The 17,546-nt window shown below is 41.0% G+C and overlaps 1 protein-coding gene and 1 long non-coding RNA gene across 4 annotated transcripts; one reads left to right on the top strand and one right to left on the bottom strand.

The window, feature by feature from the left end:
* Positions 1-243: 243 nt before the first annotated feature.
* LOC114450660 (equilibrative nucleoside transporter 2-like) lies at positions 244-11,715 on the bottom strand. Of its 3 annotated transcripts, none has more exons than XM_028428925.1 (13): positions 11,365-11,715; positions 7,753-7,809; positions 7,498-7,579; positions 6,448-6,593; positions 6,214-6,353; positions 5,998-6,132; positions 5,689-5,786; positions 5,372-5,441; positions 4,641-4,813; positions 4,444-4,546; positions 4,272-4,357; positions 2,936-3,135; positions 244-2,492 (listed from the first exon to the last, which is right to left on the bottom strand). In XM_028428925.1, exons 2-13 carry the CDS (start codon positions 7,782-7,784, stop codon positions 2,375-2,377), a joined length of 1,383 nt encoding a protein of 460 aa, XP_028284726.1. In that variant the 5' UTR covers positions 7,785-7,809; positions 11,365-11,715; the 3' UTR covers positions 244-2,374. The 3 variants fall into 3 exon arrangements, with proteins under 3 accessions (XP_028284726.1, XP_028284724.1, XP_028284725.1); XM_028428923.1 differs by having other exon boundaries at positions 4,629-4,813; XM_028428924.1 differs by having other exon boundaries at positions 244-2,497; positions 4,629-4,813; positions 11,365-11,714.
* A 2,619-nt stretch (positions 11,716-14,334) lies between these two features.
* LOC114450661 (uncharacterized) lies at positions 14,335-15,986 on the top strand. Its single transcript, XR_003672112.1, has 3 exons — positions 14,335-14,465; positions 14,582-14,684; positions 15,506-15,986. It is a non-coding gene; the product is annotated as an uncharacterized LOC114450661 (long non-coding RNA).
* The last annotated feature ends 1,560 nt before the right edge of the window (positions 15,987-17,546 follow it).

Below are 17,546 nucleotides of genomic sequence, written 5' to 3' on the forward strand. Positions count from 1 at the left end.
AAAGGGTAATTATTAAAAGATTTTTAATACATTCAAATCTAGATACACTGAATGCACAAGTTTTGTTAGATGTAGTCTTTATGATAGATAAATCTAACTATTCCGGTTACACATCTCCACAGTAGGTATCGCATACTTTTATTTTGAAAAAGACTTGATTTCATGCCAGATTTTGACAACTACACTAATCCGACCTTGTCATAAATCAAGCTAAGTAAAATAACAGGACAAATGCAGCTGAAGTCACTGATCACACACACAGGAATCATCCATTTATTGACAGTCAGATGTTTACATGTGCATTGTGAACATGCATAGCCATGAATTCCCTTTTTGCTGTAACTCATGTCATTGAATGATCCTAGTTGCACGGAGCGCTACAGACCTGCATGCAGAAAACACAGCAGGATGGCATGTTGTTGCCACGGACGTGTCACCACAAGAAGGCAGACAGTTTAGACTCTACTTGGCAATGATGACATTTGAATTCAGAATCACAGGTGGTCCACAGTCACCGTGACAACGCCACTGGTCCATTCCTCACTTAATATAAATGCAGCATAAATCAATCACACTTAAAAAGTAAAAAAAAAAACAAAAAGTAAAACAGGTCTCAGCCCTTGGATCATTTTGAAGCAGTCATCATCACAACACACATTGTCTGTGTTTATATAACACTAAAAAAAGTTTCTAAATCTACATAAACTGACTGAAGCTTATGGAGTTAAAACAGAGCACTACAATCAAAGATAGTAATGCAGCATGGCACATTGGTCTACAATGTTTACAAAATCCAAAAACAATACAATGTCTACACAACAGTAACAAAATCTGCAGCTTTTTGAAACTTACATCTAATTAGATTGTGTATTCATGGATGCCTGTAACAACAGTATCACTCCTATAACTTCATGTTGTGAGTATGCTCTACAGAAGAACACAGCCCAGTGCTGCAAACTTCCTGTTAATTGTGTATTCCAGTCCTATTCTACCAGTCTTTTTTGTCTAAGCTACAAAAATAATAGATAATACTAACAATCTGTCTTTTGATCAGTAGATGGCAGCAGTAGCCTTTATGCTGGCAAAGGTTTGTAGAGGAAGATGGGAGGTAGAAAAGCCGTAGAGAGCAGGAGTGGAAGATGAGACAGCAGCTGACGGGTGTCCATCACCACAACTGTGTAAGAGCAAGACAACCACACTGAAGGAGACACAACTATAAACAGCACAGGACAATTTCATGCCTGTCTGTTGTCACGTTGTGGCTGTTTTTAGTATGGTTGTGGGTGATTTGATCCCTTTGTGACATGTGAGTCACTTTGTCAGAGTTCTGCGTCTCTGTGGGTCGATTCAGTCTCTTTGGGGCTTGTTAACTTCAGTTTGTGGTTTATGTCGACTCATGCTGTGGGTGTTGTATGTCAGTTTGCGAATGCTTTGAGTCTCATGTTGTGGTTGATTCAGTGTCTTCGTGGTTGCCGCCAGTCATTTTTACAGTGTTTTGAGTCAGCTGTTGGGGTGCTCAGTCATTGCATGTTTTACATGTCACTGTTTTTGTTTGTTTGTTTTGTCAAGATTGTGTTTTTTGTGTCCGATCAATTTGTCACTTTGTGTCTCAGTTGTTGGTTGATTGTTTTCCATGACAAGTTGTGTAATTTGTGGTTGTTTTTCATGTCTTCTCAGTCTTGTCATGGTTCAGCTCCTCACTTCAAAGAGAGGCCCCCCTGACCTCTGAGACTTTGCCCTGTTGGCTTGTTCAGTAACCCTCCCATGTCATTAGCCTACTCTAAGTAAGTAACAGTACAATAGTTCAAGGAGTGTCTTCTTCTGCCTCTAAAATTTCAATAGAAAATACAAAGTAAAAAGTACACATCAAAAAGTACCTAAAGTTATACTAGAGTAAACTAGTAACTAAACTAATAAACTCTTTCTATTCATTCAACTGTTGACAGAATAAAGATTTTTTTTTATTTATTTTTTTAAATCAAACAAAGTTGTGGCACAATCGTGTACATCCAAGTCTTCTTGGCCATAAAAAATAAAAGTTAGTCAGTCTGTCTATGGTTTCCCTTTATCTATGTGATTGGCAGAAAATAATGCCCTGTACACAAATAGACCTAAACACAAAAACTGTACAGACCTTTCTAGAAATGTTCCCTGTATCCTCAGGTCAGCAGCAGTCTTTCACATTAACATGCAGGATTTCACCCTATCCTACTCTTTGAAGGAATTTTGTCAGTCACTTCATTAACTGTTGGTTCAGGTGGTCACAACACCCGACAGAGTGAGGAATGAAACATAGTAGTGATGTACAGGAGGGGCAGACCAACGATGAACTTGTTACCATATTTCCACCCCTTCAGTGTTTCTGCAAAATCTGTCAGTGTGTGATCAGACCATGTTTCGGAGTGGGAAGGACAGGGCGGCGCCGATGGACAGACCCAAGGCCAAGAAGAAGGTCATCAGGGCTCCTGCGGTCTCTGCATCCTTCGACTCCACTAACCTCAAGACAAAAGGTCTGATTAACATACATAAATATGGATTGTGTTTCTGTTCACACAATAAGTAAATGCAGCTCCATCTCTGTGTCAACAGCCAAGTTTGTTAACTACTAGTGTCAGTTTGTACACTGTCAAACACCACAGTAATCTGCTGCTCATGGTAATCTGGGGACTTAATGCGATCTGAAGCAGCATGGTAGACCAGGTTCAAACTGCATATTTGGCCCTCGCATTAGGGTGTTCTCACTCAGCTGAGGTCATTATGTTGTTTTTTCTGGAACAGCGGGACATTCACTCCTAGCAGTGAGTGTGAGATAATACAGTGTAATTGCGCGCAAATACTTAAATATGTATGTCCGATTAAGCCTCTTACTGCCTACAATTGAGATGTAAGTTTAGTGTAAGAAGCCCACTGTTGTGGTAAACCTGTTTGTACTCACTGTGGAGCATAGGACATGGAGAGGCACACGAAGTAGCCACTAGACAGAGAGAAGAAAGCCATGATGGTGGCGAAAGCAGCGTCATGGGTGAAGAGAACAGGAAGGTAGAAGCGATTCTGGACGTTGCAGAACATCAGCAGAGGGATGAAGACAACTCTGGAGACAACCAGCATCGGGAACAGTCGAGATTCTTTACGAGGCTGCAGGGAAGACAGGAGAGAGCGGGGTTAGAAAGTACTAGTGTGTGTTTCCAACCATCTTTTAGACACCTTACACGGAGCTTACAGAGGAATGTTGGCGGTAGTAGTATATTATTCTGTGTAATCGCAGAAGAATCCCTGGCTGTGTAGATGTGTGCCACAGGGAAGATATTCATGTGTAGGCATTGTAAGCTGAGAATTCTGAGATGTGTGGGAGAGACAGAACCATCTGTCAGTGTAAGCACAGCAAACAAATGTCTTATCTGCTTCTGCCAGAGTAACAGCTACAAGACAGCAGGCCAAATCCTCACTTCATGCCCTACGGCCACTGCTTAATGTTTATTCTTATTGTTCCAGAGGAGACCAAGGGAGGTCATTTCCAGTCAGAAATTACAGTCATGTTCCCACCATCATCACCGGTATTTGTTTGTAATGTTCTCTGTCGATTAGGGTTCCTGTGAACAATAAGGATAAGCAGTGTACAGTTGTGTGTGTTATGACTTAATCCTGTTAGGCAGCTTTTCAACTTTCAGATGGTTCTTAAATGAATCATGTATATGAGCAGATTTAAGCTTAAACTCATGACACATTTCAAAGCTGCTTTATCCTTAAAATAAACCGCACTAAAGATTTCTGTAACAAATAAAAAAAAAATCTGTACACTTCACCAAAATGAGGAAGCCATGTTTGACTCGATTGCACCCAGTAGTCACTTTGAGCATACAAATGAATCAATATGTTGTCATCACAGTGACCCCGGGTCCCACAGAGGTTCTACAATAGATTGTCTGACCCCGTAGAGTTCTGACTTCAACATTATGAACCAGTCAGCTAACTAACTTTTAGTGTAAATAATAAATAAAAAAGCATTTACTGCAGTATTTTAAAAGCATCCTGAAAGAAATTAGTTTTTGAGCGTGGCAAACTAAGTAGTTATGGTCCACAGTAAATGGATAAGTGGATGCTTAGAAACATGGTGCATGACAAATAACTGTGCACACTGAATGGTTAGTTGGTCGGGATGTAATCAGGTCCACTTGCATTGTTTCCTTTACATTAATAATGAGCGTTTTTCTCCACCAACCCCATTTGTCAAATGACAAATGCACCGTGATGTTTTAGCACTGGATACTCACCCATTGTATCCATGTGGTGATGGTCCGACCGAACCAGTCGTGGATGTTAAAAATCAAAAAGCAGCAAACTGAAATAAAGAAGCGATCTGAAAAAAAAACCAAGCAAGACACATAAGGCTACATGAGGATACACAGAGCACACCACAGATGTTGAACTGAGGCTTAGTCTTACCCCATTTCCCAGGGAATGATGTTTTGACATCTACAGTGACAGCTGGGAACACGGACAGTGTGACTGTGAACACAAACGTCACGCAGAATGCCATCGTCCTGATCTAAAACAAAGACAACAGACAGCTTTGACACAAGTTGGCCACAGCGTATACACCATATTGTCTGACTGTGATGTCGTAGCACCCTTTTAAAGACCTCAATGACCGAGGCCTTGGCTGGTCTCGCCTCCTCCAGTGGCAGGAAGGCCTCCGTTGTGCCGTCTGGCTTGAGGTCCTCCTCGTCATCCTTGCTGCTGTTCTTAGCCTCACTTCTGGTCACTGTTCCATTAGCATGACCATTGAGCTTGCCGTTCTCCACGGTGCTTCTCTCTGCAGTCGATTGATGCATCACTTTTACTGGGCATTTATGGTAATAAATGTGCCTTCCACTTGGGTACAATGGGCAGAGTTCTTTAGCCACAATAAGAGTCCTGCAACAGACTGTCTGACCCCACAGAGTGCTGACTTTAACATTATAAGTTAGTCTGGGGTTAAAAGAACACCTAGAACAACCCATATCAGCCTGCTACCTTGAAAGCTTTGAGTAAAATTAAAACTCAACATGTTACTGTAGGAAATGTTTCAGTGGAGCTCTGTGAGCTTTTTAGCGTTCACAGACAGCAGACTGTGTGAGTAACAGGCTCTGTCTTTGTCAGGGCACAATCTCTAATTGGATAAACAGAGGGTCAACTGACTTAATGTGACAATGTTCCACTGAATTGATTTGATTCAGTCAGACTGTGAAGGACACAATGGTGAAGTCAGTGGAAAAGCAAACAGACAAATGTTTGACTAATTCTGCTAATGTTGTGTAATGGTGTAAAGAGTGGGTCATCTTTCACAGACAGCTTCAATTCAAAGTGTGTGAAGAGGAGTCTGATGCCTCACCTTTCAGCAGCTCGTCTGTGGTGCCTGCCTCATACATGCTGCTTTTGTTCAGGTAATACTGAGCAAACTTCTGCAGAGAGACAGCAGAGGAAATAAAACAGCTTAAAAATAAATTAAAAAAAAACAAAGCTGGACTAAAACCTCTGTATACGTAACTGAATTGGATTACAAAGAATTACATTTGCCATCAAACTGGGACAAATGTGATTTAATCCGCATCTAATTTAAATTCAATTGATTTCTCCTGCATGTTTATAGTCACACTGTCACAATGAATTTTGGGTAATGCATTCATGTGGAGACAGACGTTGACTGACCAGGCGTGGCAGCAGCAGGTAGCTGAAGAGTGTGACAAGCGTTCCCACACATGGTGTGATGAAGTATCCTAAAGCTGCTGATTCAGAGTCTGCGTCACCTGCATGACAAACACACACAAGTTAGCCACAAAGCATTGTGGGAGCAAGAAAGATTGGGAAACAACACAAGCTGTGTTCCTTTAAAACAGAAAAGAGTGAGTGTTATCTCGTGTTATGCTAATTTGACTACATTCATTTTCATAGTCCTCCGTTACTAGGCAACTGAGGAATAGGCACCCGGTGGCATTTTTGTGTGTGTGGGTGGCTCACTGGCGATGGCTAGCAGCATGGCAACAGCAGCGAAGGTCCCGGCGAGGCCTTGGCCACTCATGAAGATGGCGCTGTACCTCTGAGGCAGCAGTCCCACCAGGCCGAACAGACTGCCCTGCAGCACGGCTCCGAAGGCTGCAGGAAGAGGAAGTCTCCTGCTGTAATCATGTACTCTTAGCACAATTTCGTCTTCCTCTTATGCACAAACTGACTTACAGTTGATGAACCAGATAGTTGCCATGGTAATGGAGAAGAACTGGTCTTCCTCCATGGGCACTTTAACCAGCACTGCTGTGAGGATGAAGAGCAGCAGGATAAAAACGAGACTACCTGCAATACGCACCGCCTCAGATATCCTACAAAAAACACAACCACACACAGACATGCTTTAAAACTTGTATTCTCAGCAAACAAATGTCAAAGAGCTTTGGGTCCAACAGCATCACCGACCTCTGGTAGAGGACGGAATTAAGCAGGGTGAAGAGCAGCAGGGGCAGCTGGGACAGCAGGGTCATCCAGTTGTTGAAGTAGTACTCCTTGCGGACCACCACTGTGCCGTTGATCATTTCTGTTGTGTTTAGGCGACCCTGGAAGTACTACACACCCAGGTAAAAGGAGGTTACCATTCCATACTTGGAGTTGCTAGGATTAGAGTTGCTGTAAAACCTTCTGAATACTGTTTTTTGATATCCGAGGTAAAAATCTGACTTTCTGAAAAAGAAATAAAGTGAGAAATCCTCACAGAGCACTAATCCTCTTTTGTAGGCGAGCAATACTAAACATAATGGAACATTTAGCCGCTTTATCAGTGACTTATTAAGGTTATTAATTTGTCAGTGGATTGTTGGGTTTGTTCTGGAGGGCTCAAGTAGCCAGAAATATTCAGTTAATGCAGTTTTAAGATGTCGGCTTATAGAACAATCCTCTGGTTTCTACTTTTACATATGCCGAAAAAAATAAAGACAGATACAAGTGAAAGTACCAGTGAAGGTACTTTAGAACAAAACAGCACAGGGCAAAATTATTTCAAAGAAAACTGTGACATTCACTGGATTTCTGGCTGGCTTGTTGTGGGACTTCCACAGCTCCATCCTCCATCAGGAAGCAGCTGATAACAGCTGACTGTGAAGTGTCAGTATATTCAGCGGGAACTGTGAGAAGCAGCAGGTAACATGTATGTGAAAAGACTCATGTGAACTTGCGTCCACGTGGACTAACTTATGTGGTCAACTCAAAGTCATCTGATTGTGGATTTCGGACTCTCCACAGGTCATGACATTTTAACACCCTCGATAACACACATCACTTCAACCATTTACTAAAAAAATGTAAATTGGACTAATCCAATGCTCTTATTGATCATATGACCTCATAAAAACCTATTTATTTAACCAGGACCACAACTGGCCATATACAACAGGTAATGTATACTGTTCTGTATTTTGTGTGAGCTCAGTGGGATTGTGCAGTTTCATTTCATGTCCCATGTGATGTTTTTACCAATGAAGCGGTCATGAAGAAATTCCATGGCAGCAGCGTTCCCAGGCCCAGAATAAAGAAGATGATCCCCACCAAGCAGCCTCTATAGAGAGGAAGTAAAAGAACATGTATCTGAGCTATAAGGCCCCACATTGAGGAAATGAAAAAGATTTATGTGCACATCAGTCAGGAACAAACATTTATAGAAGCCACCCAGAAACTATGGTTGAGACTAAATGGTGAAAAGGTTTGTGTTTCCATTTGATCTTGACTCACCCGTCATGTGGTGCGCCTGGTCGTCCCTTCATCCTGATGTAGGGGGTTCTGTTGAAACTGCATGGACAACAGGAAAGACAAGGGGTCAGCAACATCCCCAAAGATTACAGTATGCCGTTGGTTTCCTAAAGACTCCTCTGTCAAGGTTTCACTACTTAGTAATGCAGGAATCTGTGTACAATCTGGCAGGAAGCCGCGAGGGGCCGCATAGACAAGACCGCCTCCAGAGACCCCACAGTACAGTGGCTGGATATGTGTCCTGATACTTTTCACTATGCCTTTTGCCATGTTTGCCTCGAAATTACACAACAGCCTGTAGTGTAGTCTGAATAAGCTGCAAGGAGTGGCCTTTGTCCTGAACTTTTCCATTGAGGTTTTTGCTCTGAAACTTGCAGCCTGAGGCTAGGAAACAGTCCGTCCACTTTGAATGTGTACAAAGTCACCCTCAGTCAAAGTCAAAGAATTTTGAGTTCACACCCTGTCCATACAAACCCTAGAGTACACTCTCAGAGTAAACCAGCAACACACACACACAAAAGAACAGAAAAGGTACTGAGCTGGAAAAAGCTTTTCCCCCCTCTCACAACATTACCACAGGCAGCGAGCGGCTGCTCGGCTAGCTTGGACTTGTTGAATGATCAGACTAGACAGATACTAGAGCTAGACTTTTAGACATTTATCCTATTTTAAGAAGGCAGATGTGGCCTAGACATGTTTTTCTTAGTATACACTTCTTCTTCGGCCCCTTTTGCTTCTCTGATTTTGCTATTCAACACCTCTTGCTCCTCCCCAAAACAGAAGCAGGTGTGACACTGACAGCAACCAGAAAACAAACACAGCTGCGTCACAGTGTGCTAAAATGGCACATGCACACACTCTAAAGTGGAGTCAACGTCTTTCACACAGGGATCTGTATCCTACATTTGCAACAAATCACAGTTCCTGTGATGAATAAGCTTGTTTTCTCCCTGTTGAGACGGTTGGGTTAACAACGCCTGCATGGTGAAAGTCATTACACTCTAACCAGACAGCCTGTTTTAGGCAGCTGAGCAGAACTAATTAGAATGTGCCAGTAAATCATGAACAAGGAAATGAGTTGGACATAAAGGTCACGAAAGTGTTTTCATTTGTGTTAAAGTTAAAATGAAAGATGGGTGGGACTGGACACGGCTCAGTGCCTGCTGCTTCAAAGTTCCCCAACTTTGCAGCTTTGTTCCTCTGAATCTACCCAACTCTGCTGGCAAGGTACACACAAAAAAACTGATACCACCCTATTCTTTGTGGACGCAAAGAGTTTGTGTTTCTATGTGTCTCCACTGACTACACACTGATATGACAGGCAGACAGACAACTGTTCGCAAGTACACTGTTGTCACCAGGACTGTCAGCTGGTCTGGTCTTACTCAGAAAAGCTACTAAAAATATGTCCAGCACTTCAGAGCCACATTATAGTCTGATTTCTGTGACCACAAATAGACAAATAGACCAGACATCAAACAGAAGCAAATCCAAAGATGTGTGTTCTTGTAGCTGCGATGTTACAAATTTAGGGCTGCAGCTTCCATTAGTCGGTCAATAAGCTCTAATGTGATCAAATTCTTATTCATTGGACAACTGCCAGAGTTACTTTTAGTATCAAGAGTAGTGCTACAACAGGACCAATCCAGGATTAATCCATTACAGACAGCTGGGTCTAATTAGTTTAATAAATGAGTCAGCTGCAAAGTCATTGAAATCTAGCTCTAGAGTTGAACGCCTCAGACCTTAGATCTGTGTCTGCACCGCAAAGGTAGTAAAGGTATCTGTAGGATAATATCTGGAGTGTAAACTGACCTTACACAAAGTTTAGAATTTAAGGTCACAACTCTTCTTCTTAGCAGAGAAATGTAAAGACTCCTTATAATGAGTAACAAACATCCACAAAATACAGAAATATAACTAAAGGCAGAACTTGACATTCCACTCCTCTCCTCTGTCTTTATCACTATCCGCCCCTTTCTTTCAGCTACAAAATATACAGCTCAGACAGGATAAGTGGCTTCTTTGTTACGACTGAATGCGCCTCGCACGCCGTCAAATACCCAAGTGTGAGAAAAAAAGGTTTAGTCCAAAATCAACCTGAAAGGTGGGACAACCAACACTACTCAGATGTCAGCCCGCTTCAAATACAGCAGATCAGGTTTACACAGAGAAACACTATCTTGAGGACAAGCATGGGGTCAAATAATAATAGCAGGGACTTTACATCTGAACTTATCACTTCTTTGCAGAACCTTTTTTAGCAGGAAATCAGATAATTGCAGCGAAAACCCAGAGCTATAAATATGTTGTCGTTTTCCTAGCAACACTTAACAACCTGAATGTGGGTAAAGATGCACAAATGTAATAAGCACTCTGCTGGAAACCTATTAAACACATAGCACCAATAATTCAAAGACTAAATCAGCCTTCAGTGTGGTCACTGACGAGCAGACTACATATTAGTCAGACTGATACCAGGTGACTGAGCCAATGGTGGATATTGGAGCTCCTGACCCTCAGGAGATTAAAAGATTACCATCCCCCCCAAGTGATGAAATTTGGTTTAACGAGTTTTGATGTTTTTATCCGATTGTAGGCGCTCATCGAGCTGCTTCAGTCTGCACCAAAATCATCAATAAAGTGCATCATGCCACGTCCATGGCCCCATTTGACAGATGAAGTGTTAGTCCTTTTATAATGAACCTGAGTCATAAACATGTACATCCACATCCTGGACAACAGGATTCCTGTGCAGCCAAAAGGTGCAAGGCTTTCCTGCTAACGGCTCTCTTTTGTGCACCTGGAATTTTGTGACTCATGCTGCTTGTCTTGTGTTACACCATGACACTGTGTTCAAGTCTAAATGGCAAATCTGACTCACACATGTTGAATATGTGATAAGACTGGAAGCGTGGATGGATAAAAAGTAGAGCAATGGGTCTTTTATTAGCACCACACTTTTTTTGGTTTCTTTTGCTAAATCTAGATCTGACAGCCAAATTCAGCATTAAATTACAGGATATTTTCTGTTGTTTGTGAAGACTGGGTCAGAACATGTGCTCATGTCTCCAAAGACAAGACAGACAGACAGAGGCTGAACCGTCTCATTTCTGCCAAAACCATAAACATGTAAACACCTATTGACTGAGCCTTCACTGCCTCACAGTCATATGTGTTGTGATGACAGCGATTGTGTACGTGTTACCATCAGGAATCAGACACCATGTAGAATAAGCAAAAGCACATGCTTTAGTCGTAGTAACCTGCGTGCACAGTGTAGCGTGTTTGAATGAAGTTCTTCAATATCCTCACTAAACATACGTCAGTACGTAACAGGACAGAGTAAACGTAAAAGTCCAGAAAATGAACTAATATTCTCAACTAATACGATATTTGTTCCGGTGGACGTAATCCTTTGTATTTAACTTGCACTCATGCCGTCTGACATGTTTTTAGGCGCGCTAAAAAAAAACAGCAGGAAATACCCGGACGTTTTATTTCAAATTCTATTCCGGCGCTGCCGGTGATGTTAACACACAGCTAGCTAACGTGTTGTACAAATGTCCCACACACAGAGATAAAGAGACTCACCTTGGGAAAATGTTCGTCCTCTCACTGTATCTTCATAATGTTTCCACCGTATGAAAACGCACTCCTGCTTTCCAAACTGTTCAAAAAACGGTTCGGTGAAACACAAATTACCGGCTGTACATACCCGTCCTTTATACACGTGGTGGGAATGTACAACGATACGATAGTTTATCCAGCACATATTAAGCCAGCCCAGCGTCGTCAGAGCAGCTAACAGCGACCCCTTAAATTCACTTCCGGTGTGGCTACAGATCTGTGTGCCTGTGTCAAACAGGCTTGGCAGTAACTGCATACAACACTGAGTTTACAGTGATGGCGCAACCCGCTGAAGTGTGTACTGAGACAAGAACAATTTAACATGGAGCACATGTTTACTGTGAGTGAATGCTGTTGCGTATGCACCACGTGTAATTGTAGTTTGCAAAGACAGAAGACTACAAACCAGCCGGAGCTTTAAGCAAATGCACCTGCCTCTTCACTTTTTTTTTTAAGATTTTCTTCTGAGCATATTGCACAGTTTTTATTATTGTGCAGTCTGCATTATCACTCTTTTAAATACATAATATAGCTGCAGTTTAGCTAAACACTTGCTACACAGACTGTTAGCGAGCTAGCTACAATTAGCCGAATTGTCAGATATCTACAGATTAACCGTGCTAGCTTGTAGCTAACACCTCCAAAATAATATTTAAAATTTATTAATTGAAAAAAGGGGGTTCATTAGTACATTATAACATAATAAGATACTTTATTATTATTATTAGATATTTTTATTACGATATGACGTGAAATGTATAACGTGATAATTAATTGCTATCTCATAAACTGGTATGTTGAAGAAGGTTTATTGTAATAACGTATTAAGGTCGTATGTCGTAACATGAATATACATTATTAAAAAATATGTTGTTGTGACATTTTAAAAAAAAATCTCATTATCACAAAACATTTGATGTTATCACGTGATACTGGTCATTAACTCAATGTTATATAGCAATTTTCTTAGAGGTTGCATCACTGCCATTTCTATGTAAACAGGAAGAACCCGCTCCTCCAGGAAACTGATCAAATGTGTTCTTTTATTTCCTATGGTTTACTTAGTGCTGTGTAGTAATTATTTTTGTCTATGTAAGGTTTACGTTTAGGGTATAACCTAGTATTCCCCACCCAACAGACCTGATGAAGCTGCTTGGAAGAACAGTGAAACATCTTTAAGGAACTAATCCAGCTGCCCTCTTAAATGAAAAATTGCACACACTGTGAAAAGACACACACAAAGAAAGAAATGAACACTTCAATGACATGAAAAGTTACACAAAACAATTTCAAGTGTGTTTGTGGTACCCAGCAGTGGGTAATCATTGAGTCAACAATGAGTTGGCCTCAATGGCTGTTTACTGGTTTGCTGCATTGATTGAATTACTGTTGTTGTTGTTGTACGCCCTCTGCTGGTGTAATCTGTGAACTGGATGAGCAAAACAGTGAATCTGTGAATTTTGATTGAATTTGTGTGTGTGTGCTGTAAAAGGACACACTCTATCCTGTTGACTGAGCCCCCCCCCACACACACACACACAGACCTACAGCTGGCAGCAATAAAACCTGTATTGTTGCAGATAATTCTAAACTAATCGGGCAGCTTTCTGTAAGCTGTTCTGTAATTACAGTTGCTTTGGTTCCAGTAAAGCTGTTTTCTGAACTGTTGTGGTGCACTGCTTATGTCATTTCCATGGAAATAACAGGTGATTATAACCGCAGCCACCACACACACACACACACACACACACACACACACACACACACACACACATGTTTTGTTGTGACATTTGACGTTTTGGACACTTGGGCGTTCATCAAGTTAAAAACTGAAGTCACTAGATGGCAGTAAAATCTGGCTTCCTAATCCTTAAGTAACTATTGAATATTGAACATAAAGGTTTGATTTAGTGTATTTGAAAAATATATTTTTGAGGTATTTGTAGTCATAAAAGCACACACAATGTATTGTATGTGACAGTAACTACATCCCATATCTGCCGGACAGGAGATGGCACTGTTGTGTCTTCATAGATATAAGTGCAGTGATCACTTATCTATTTAATGTGCATTCTTCCAAAATTAATCTGCAAATGTTAACCCTCATGTTTCTAAGTGCTGATGTATGGATGAGAATTTCAACATACAAATGTGCTCTTTTTTTTATCATGAGAGAACTTGTGTGAGACAATGAAGGTGGGCAGAGGAAAGATGTGGGTGGAAGCGTGTGAGTCTGAATGTTGGCTATCTATAATAAGCCCTCGTGGAAATAACTTAACACACAAGGCCAGCCAATCACCGTTGAGCCGCCTTTGTCCCTGATGATTATTTAGAATGGATTTTTTTGTATGTTTGAAGGCAATATTGATCATTTTTACCACAGTTGTAGCATCTATGTGTTCATCTATGCACACACTACATACGAGGGGCCGATCCTTTTACAGTGCCAAGTCAGTTCTGAGTATGAAGTGCTTTGTGGTTGAGGGTGTTCCGGCTGTCGTCTCTGATCACAGAGAGTCCACAGCAGAGCGTGGGGCCACTTCCGCTCAGCAGACATAAGACAGATGTAGGATGTGATACATGGTGAAAGTACCCAGCAGCTGAACTACTAAGTTTCTATGTATGTATGTTCCTTCTATGAGAACAACTTATTTGTCCTACAAAAGAGGTGCAGTGAAGGTTGCAGATTTCTATCCCTATTATGTTTTTACATATAATTAAAGGCAGCAGACTTCAAATGTAGATTGACCTTCTGTGTTGTCACCTGGCCTGTGGACGTGTTTAACATGGAGGTAGATGGGTGAGCAGGCCTCTAGTGGTCGTTTGAGGCACTGCCTGGGCCTTCATATGTACAGTTTACATGTCCTGTGTGTTCCTGTGTCCATGTGTTCCTGTTTTCCAGTTCCCCTTTTTGGATTCTCCTCACCTTGGTTTGCTTTGTTTGTCTGTTTGGATTACTTGTTGTATTTTGAGTTTTTGGACTTTGGCTTTTTAATTAAAACTCACCCTTTGTTTGGATTTTGGTCTGCCTTTGTGTCTGTATTTGGGTCAAAGGGATCACAGAGGTAACCCTTATATTAAAACTTTGTTTTTATATGTGCTTCCTGACAAATTGAAGTCAATTTGTAAGCACTGTTTCATGAGAATATAAGCCCCACGTTCAGTGTTTGTGTGTTTAAAGGGCTATAAAGGGTCAAGTGTCAGTGTGGTGAATTGATGTGAGATGATGGAGTTTCTACTGAGCAGCCTGCTGCTCACTTCTCTCTGTGCCTGCTCGTCTCACAGTAAGTAAAAACAATGATTTTGTACATCACCTTTGGTCCTTATGTTATCATCTTTGGAAATGTAATTTAAGCTTTCTGTGGAATTTATTTATATTAGTAACTGACTTATATATATATATATATCCATGTTATTCCAGAGATCCATTTTACATGGAACTCTGGAATAACCTCTCTGGGAATGATTACTTTTGGCCTATTTCAGCTGATTGTTTTGGTTTTATGAATTGTTCTTATAAGCGCCAGCTTACTTCTATCTAAGGCAGCAAACTTAACTTAAGTAGCTTGTGAACAACAAGGGGCATTCAGGAAGTAAAAAGCAAACCACAAGTAAGAAGAGAATGAACGCCGGACTGATCTTCATGACCTGAAGAGAAACATCTCTAAATAAATCCTGCCTAATAATAACAATATAAACATGCATCATGTTTTAAGAACTGTAACAATGATATATGTATCAGTGAGTTTGTCTTGATGACTTGATGATGTCATCAAGACAAACTGGTAATGTTGTTGCATCCTAAGATTTAATTCAATCCAGTTTTATTCAGGTTTTATATTTTATTTTTTATTCCTTAACAGGAGAAATGGTCTGCTGGTTAGCAGATACACGCTGAACATACAATTGTTTGATCCAGAGTATAATGCATCTCTGTCATTATAGGTGTTTTCATCACATGCATTTGTTGTGAACCAGACTCCTAATAGAAATCCTTCATTCTTAACAGACAAAAGACAATCACTATAGCATCCTGAAATAATGCAGTGTGTACAGTCAGTGTGTGATGAGCTGCTGTTTTATATACGTCTCTCTGTCTTTGTAGGTGCATCATCATCACTGATCATAACAAGTGTGAGCAATGATGTTTCTGTCATGGAGGGCGAGACAGTGGACATCACCTGCTGCTGGACAGGAGAGTTTGAAAAAGTGCGAGTAAAGTGGCTGAAAAATCAAACAGAAATTAAAGATGAAATTATTGGTGCAACGGATCAGACTCTGGGACTGGTGACAAAGAAGGAAAATGACTGTTCAACTCTGACTTTTGTCAATATCACAAGAGAGGATTCAGGACGATACAACTGCAGGGTGATTGTGGAGATACCAGTTTTAGATGGGGCTGAAGGAAATGGAACAATCATCACAGTTCTGTCCAATGAGAAGACAGCAGACAGCACTGATGATACATCAGCTAGTGGTTAGTATTTAACCACTCTGTTTGCTGATGTTTAGTATTAAAACTGTGTAACATCATATGAAATTATGACTAATATGTTCCAGAGTCCTGGCAGGAAGACATGGTGATTTATGTCCTGAGGTGCCTGCCCTTCATCGTCCTTGTGGCAGCTTTCGTCTGGCTCAATTACATAGGGACTAAAGCTTGGCAGAACAAACCAGGTAGGCTACTATTTTATCTTCACCTAACTCAATTAAGACAAGTATACAGACTGACTGAATAACGTCATGTTTCAGGTGCCCCTAATAATCCCACATTGGCTCAAAGAAGAGAGAGAAGAAGAAGGATTAGTACATAGCAGGAGGAAGATATTAGATCACAATACTTCTTAATACTACTATTACACTTCTTATTTTACTATTTGTAAAAATGAATGAATAAATAAATGCATTTATTCTCATATTTGGCTGTTGGATGATTTTTCTTTTTTAGCTGTTTCTTCTTCTTCTCTTGTCTAATTGAGGCCACACTTAGTTTGTCAAGTAGTGCTGACACTTGTAGGAAAGAGTTAACACAATACATCATCACATACTAAATACATCACTGAAATAGATAGCATCTGACATTGCAGCTAACATATTTTATTGAGCTTTATCGATCTAATCTTAAATTCAAAGTTTGTCGCTCACAGGTGTCCTTCCTGTGTTATTGCGCCCCTAGTGAGCGATGGTCTGAAGTGACACACAGAGATCACATGTTATGATCAAGCGGCAACCTTCGGGGCTCAAAGTTGAAGCCCATGCGGAAGTGTCAAAACTTGTAATTCACGCTGCAACAGCTGGGGGTTGGCTCCAAAAGCGAGTAATTTCCCATAGACTCCCATGTTAAAATGGCCGACTTCACAGCAGAAATTAACATGTTTACGGCCTGGTACAAAAAACCACTCTGGTCTCAGATGATAGGTTCTCTTCTAGTGTCAATTGTACGGGGGGTGAATTTTTTTACAACCCACTCGTTTCAATTGTATTCGGACTTAAAATTATGCATAATTATGGGCGTTGCCGCTTGAGTGACAGACAGTTGCCGCATCACAGCGTGAGTTTCCTGCTCCCACGATCGCCCGCCCCCCTAAACCCTGCTCGTGCTCCCCCTCTTTGTCCATATTTGAGAGTTTTGGCGGACGTGACGCTGTCAACATGGCGGCGGTCATCACGTCCCGGAACCTCCCACCGAGCCTCAAAACGGCTCTTCAGAAACAAACGGGTGACGTCACGGAAGCTCTGTCCATAGTTTTTACTGTCAATGGTTATGATAGAGGTTGTCAGGACCCAAATGCAGACACTAAGGATGACTGATTTTAGTTCATTCGTATTAAAACTCACATTCAGTTGAACTGAATGTGAGGACAACAAGACATAGGTGAGACACATTAGGGCGGGAAACACAAGGAAGTAACACTCAAAGAAACACAAGGGGAAACATGGATTTTCACAATAAAACTTGAAACACAGGACACCACTGGGAACACATGAGGAAGGTCAGGAATGAAACGAAAACAGACTATGAAATACACTTTATCAATAGCCATCTGACAAACCGAGGATTTAACAGAAAACAGATCAAACAAACACAGAATCATAACTGAAAGTTTTTTTTTATTACGTCAGTGCTTCCTGACAAATTAGACTAA

This window comes from Parambassis ranga, chromosome 18, assembly GCF_900634625.1.
Source record: "Parambassis ranga chromosome 18, fParRan2.1, whole genome shotgun sequence".
In the NCBI taxonomy this organism is placed as follows: Eukaryota; Metazoa; Chordata; class Actinopteri; family Ambassidae; genus Parambassis; species Parambassis ranga.

Excerpts from the sequence above, each read along its gene's own strand:
- LOC114450660 (XM_028428923.1), bottom strand. The coding sequence starts at position 7,784 with ATGAAGGGACGACCAGGCGCACCACATGACGG. Across the intron at positions 7,580-7,752 it reads CCAGGCGCACCACATGACGG|AGGCTGCTTGGTGGGGATCA; the intron begins GTGAGTCAAGAT and ends TCCTCTCTATAG. Across the intron at positions 5,442-5,688 it reads ACCTGCTGCTGCCACGCCTG|AAGTTTGCTCAGTATTACCT; the intron begins GTCAGTCAACGT and ends GTCTCTCTGCAG.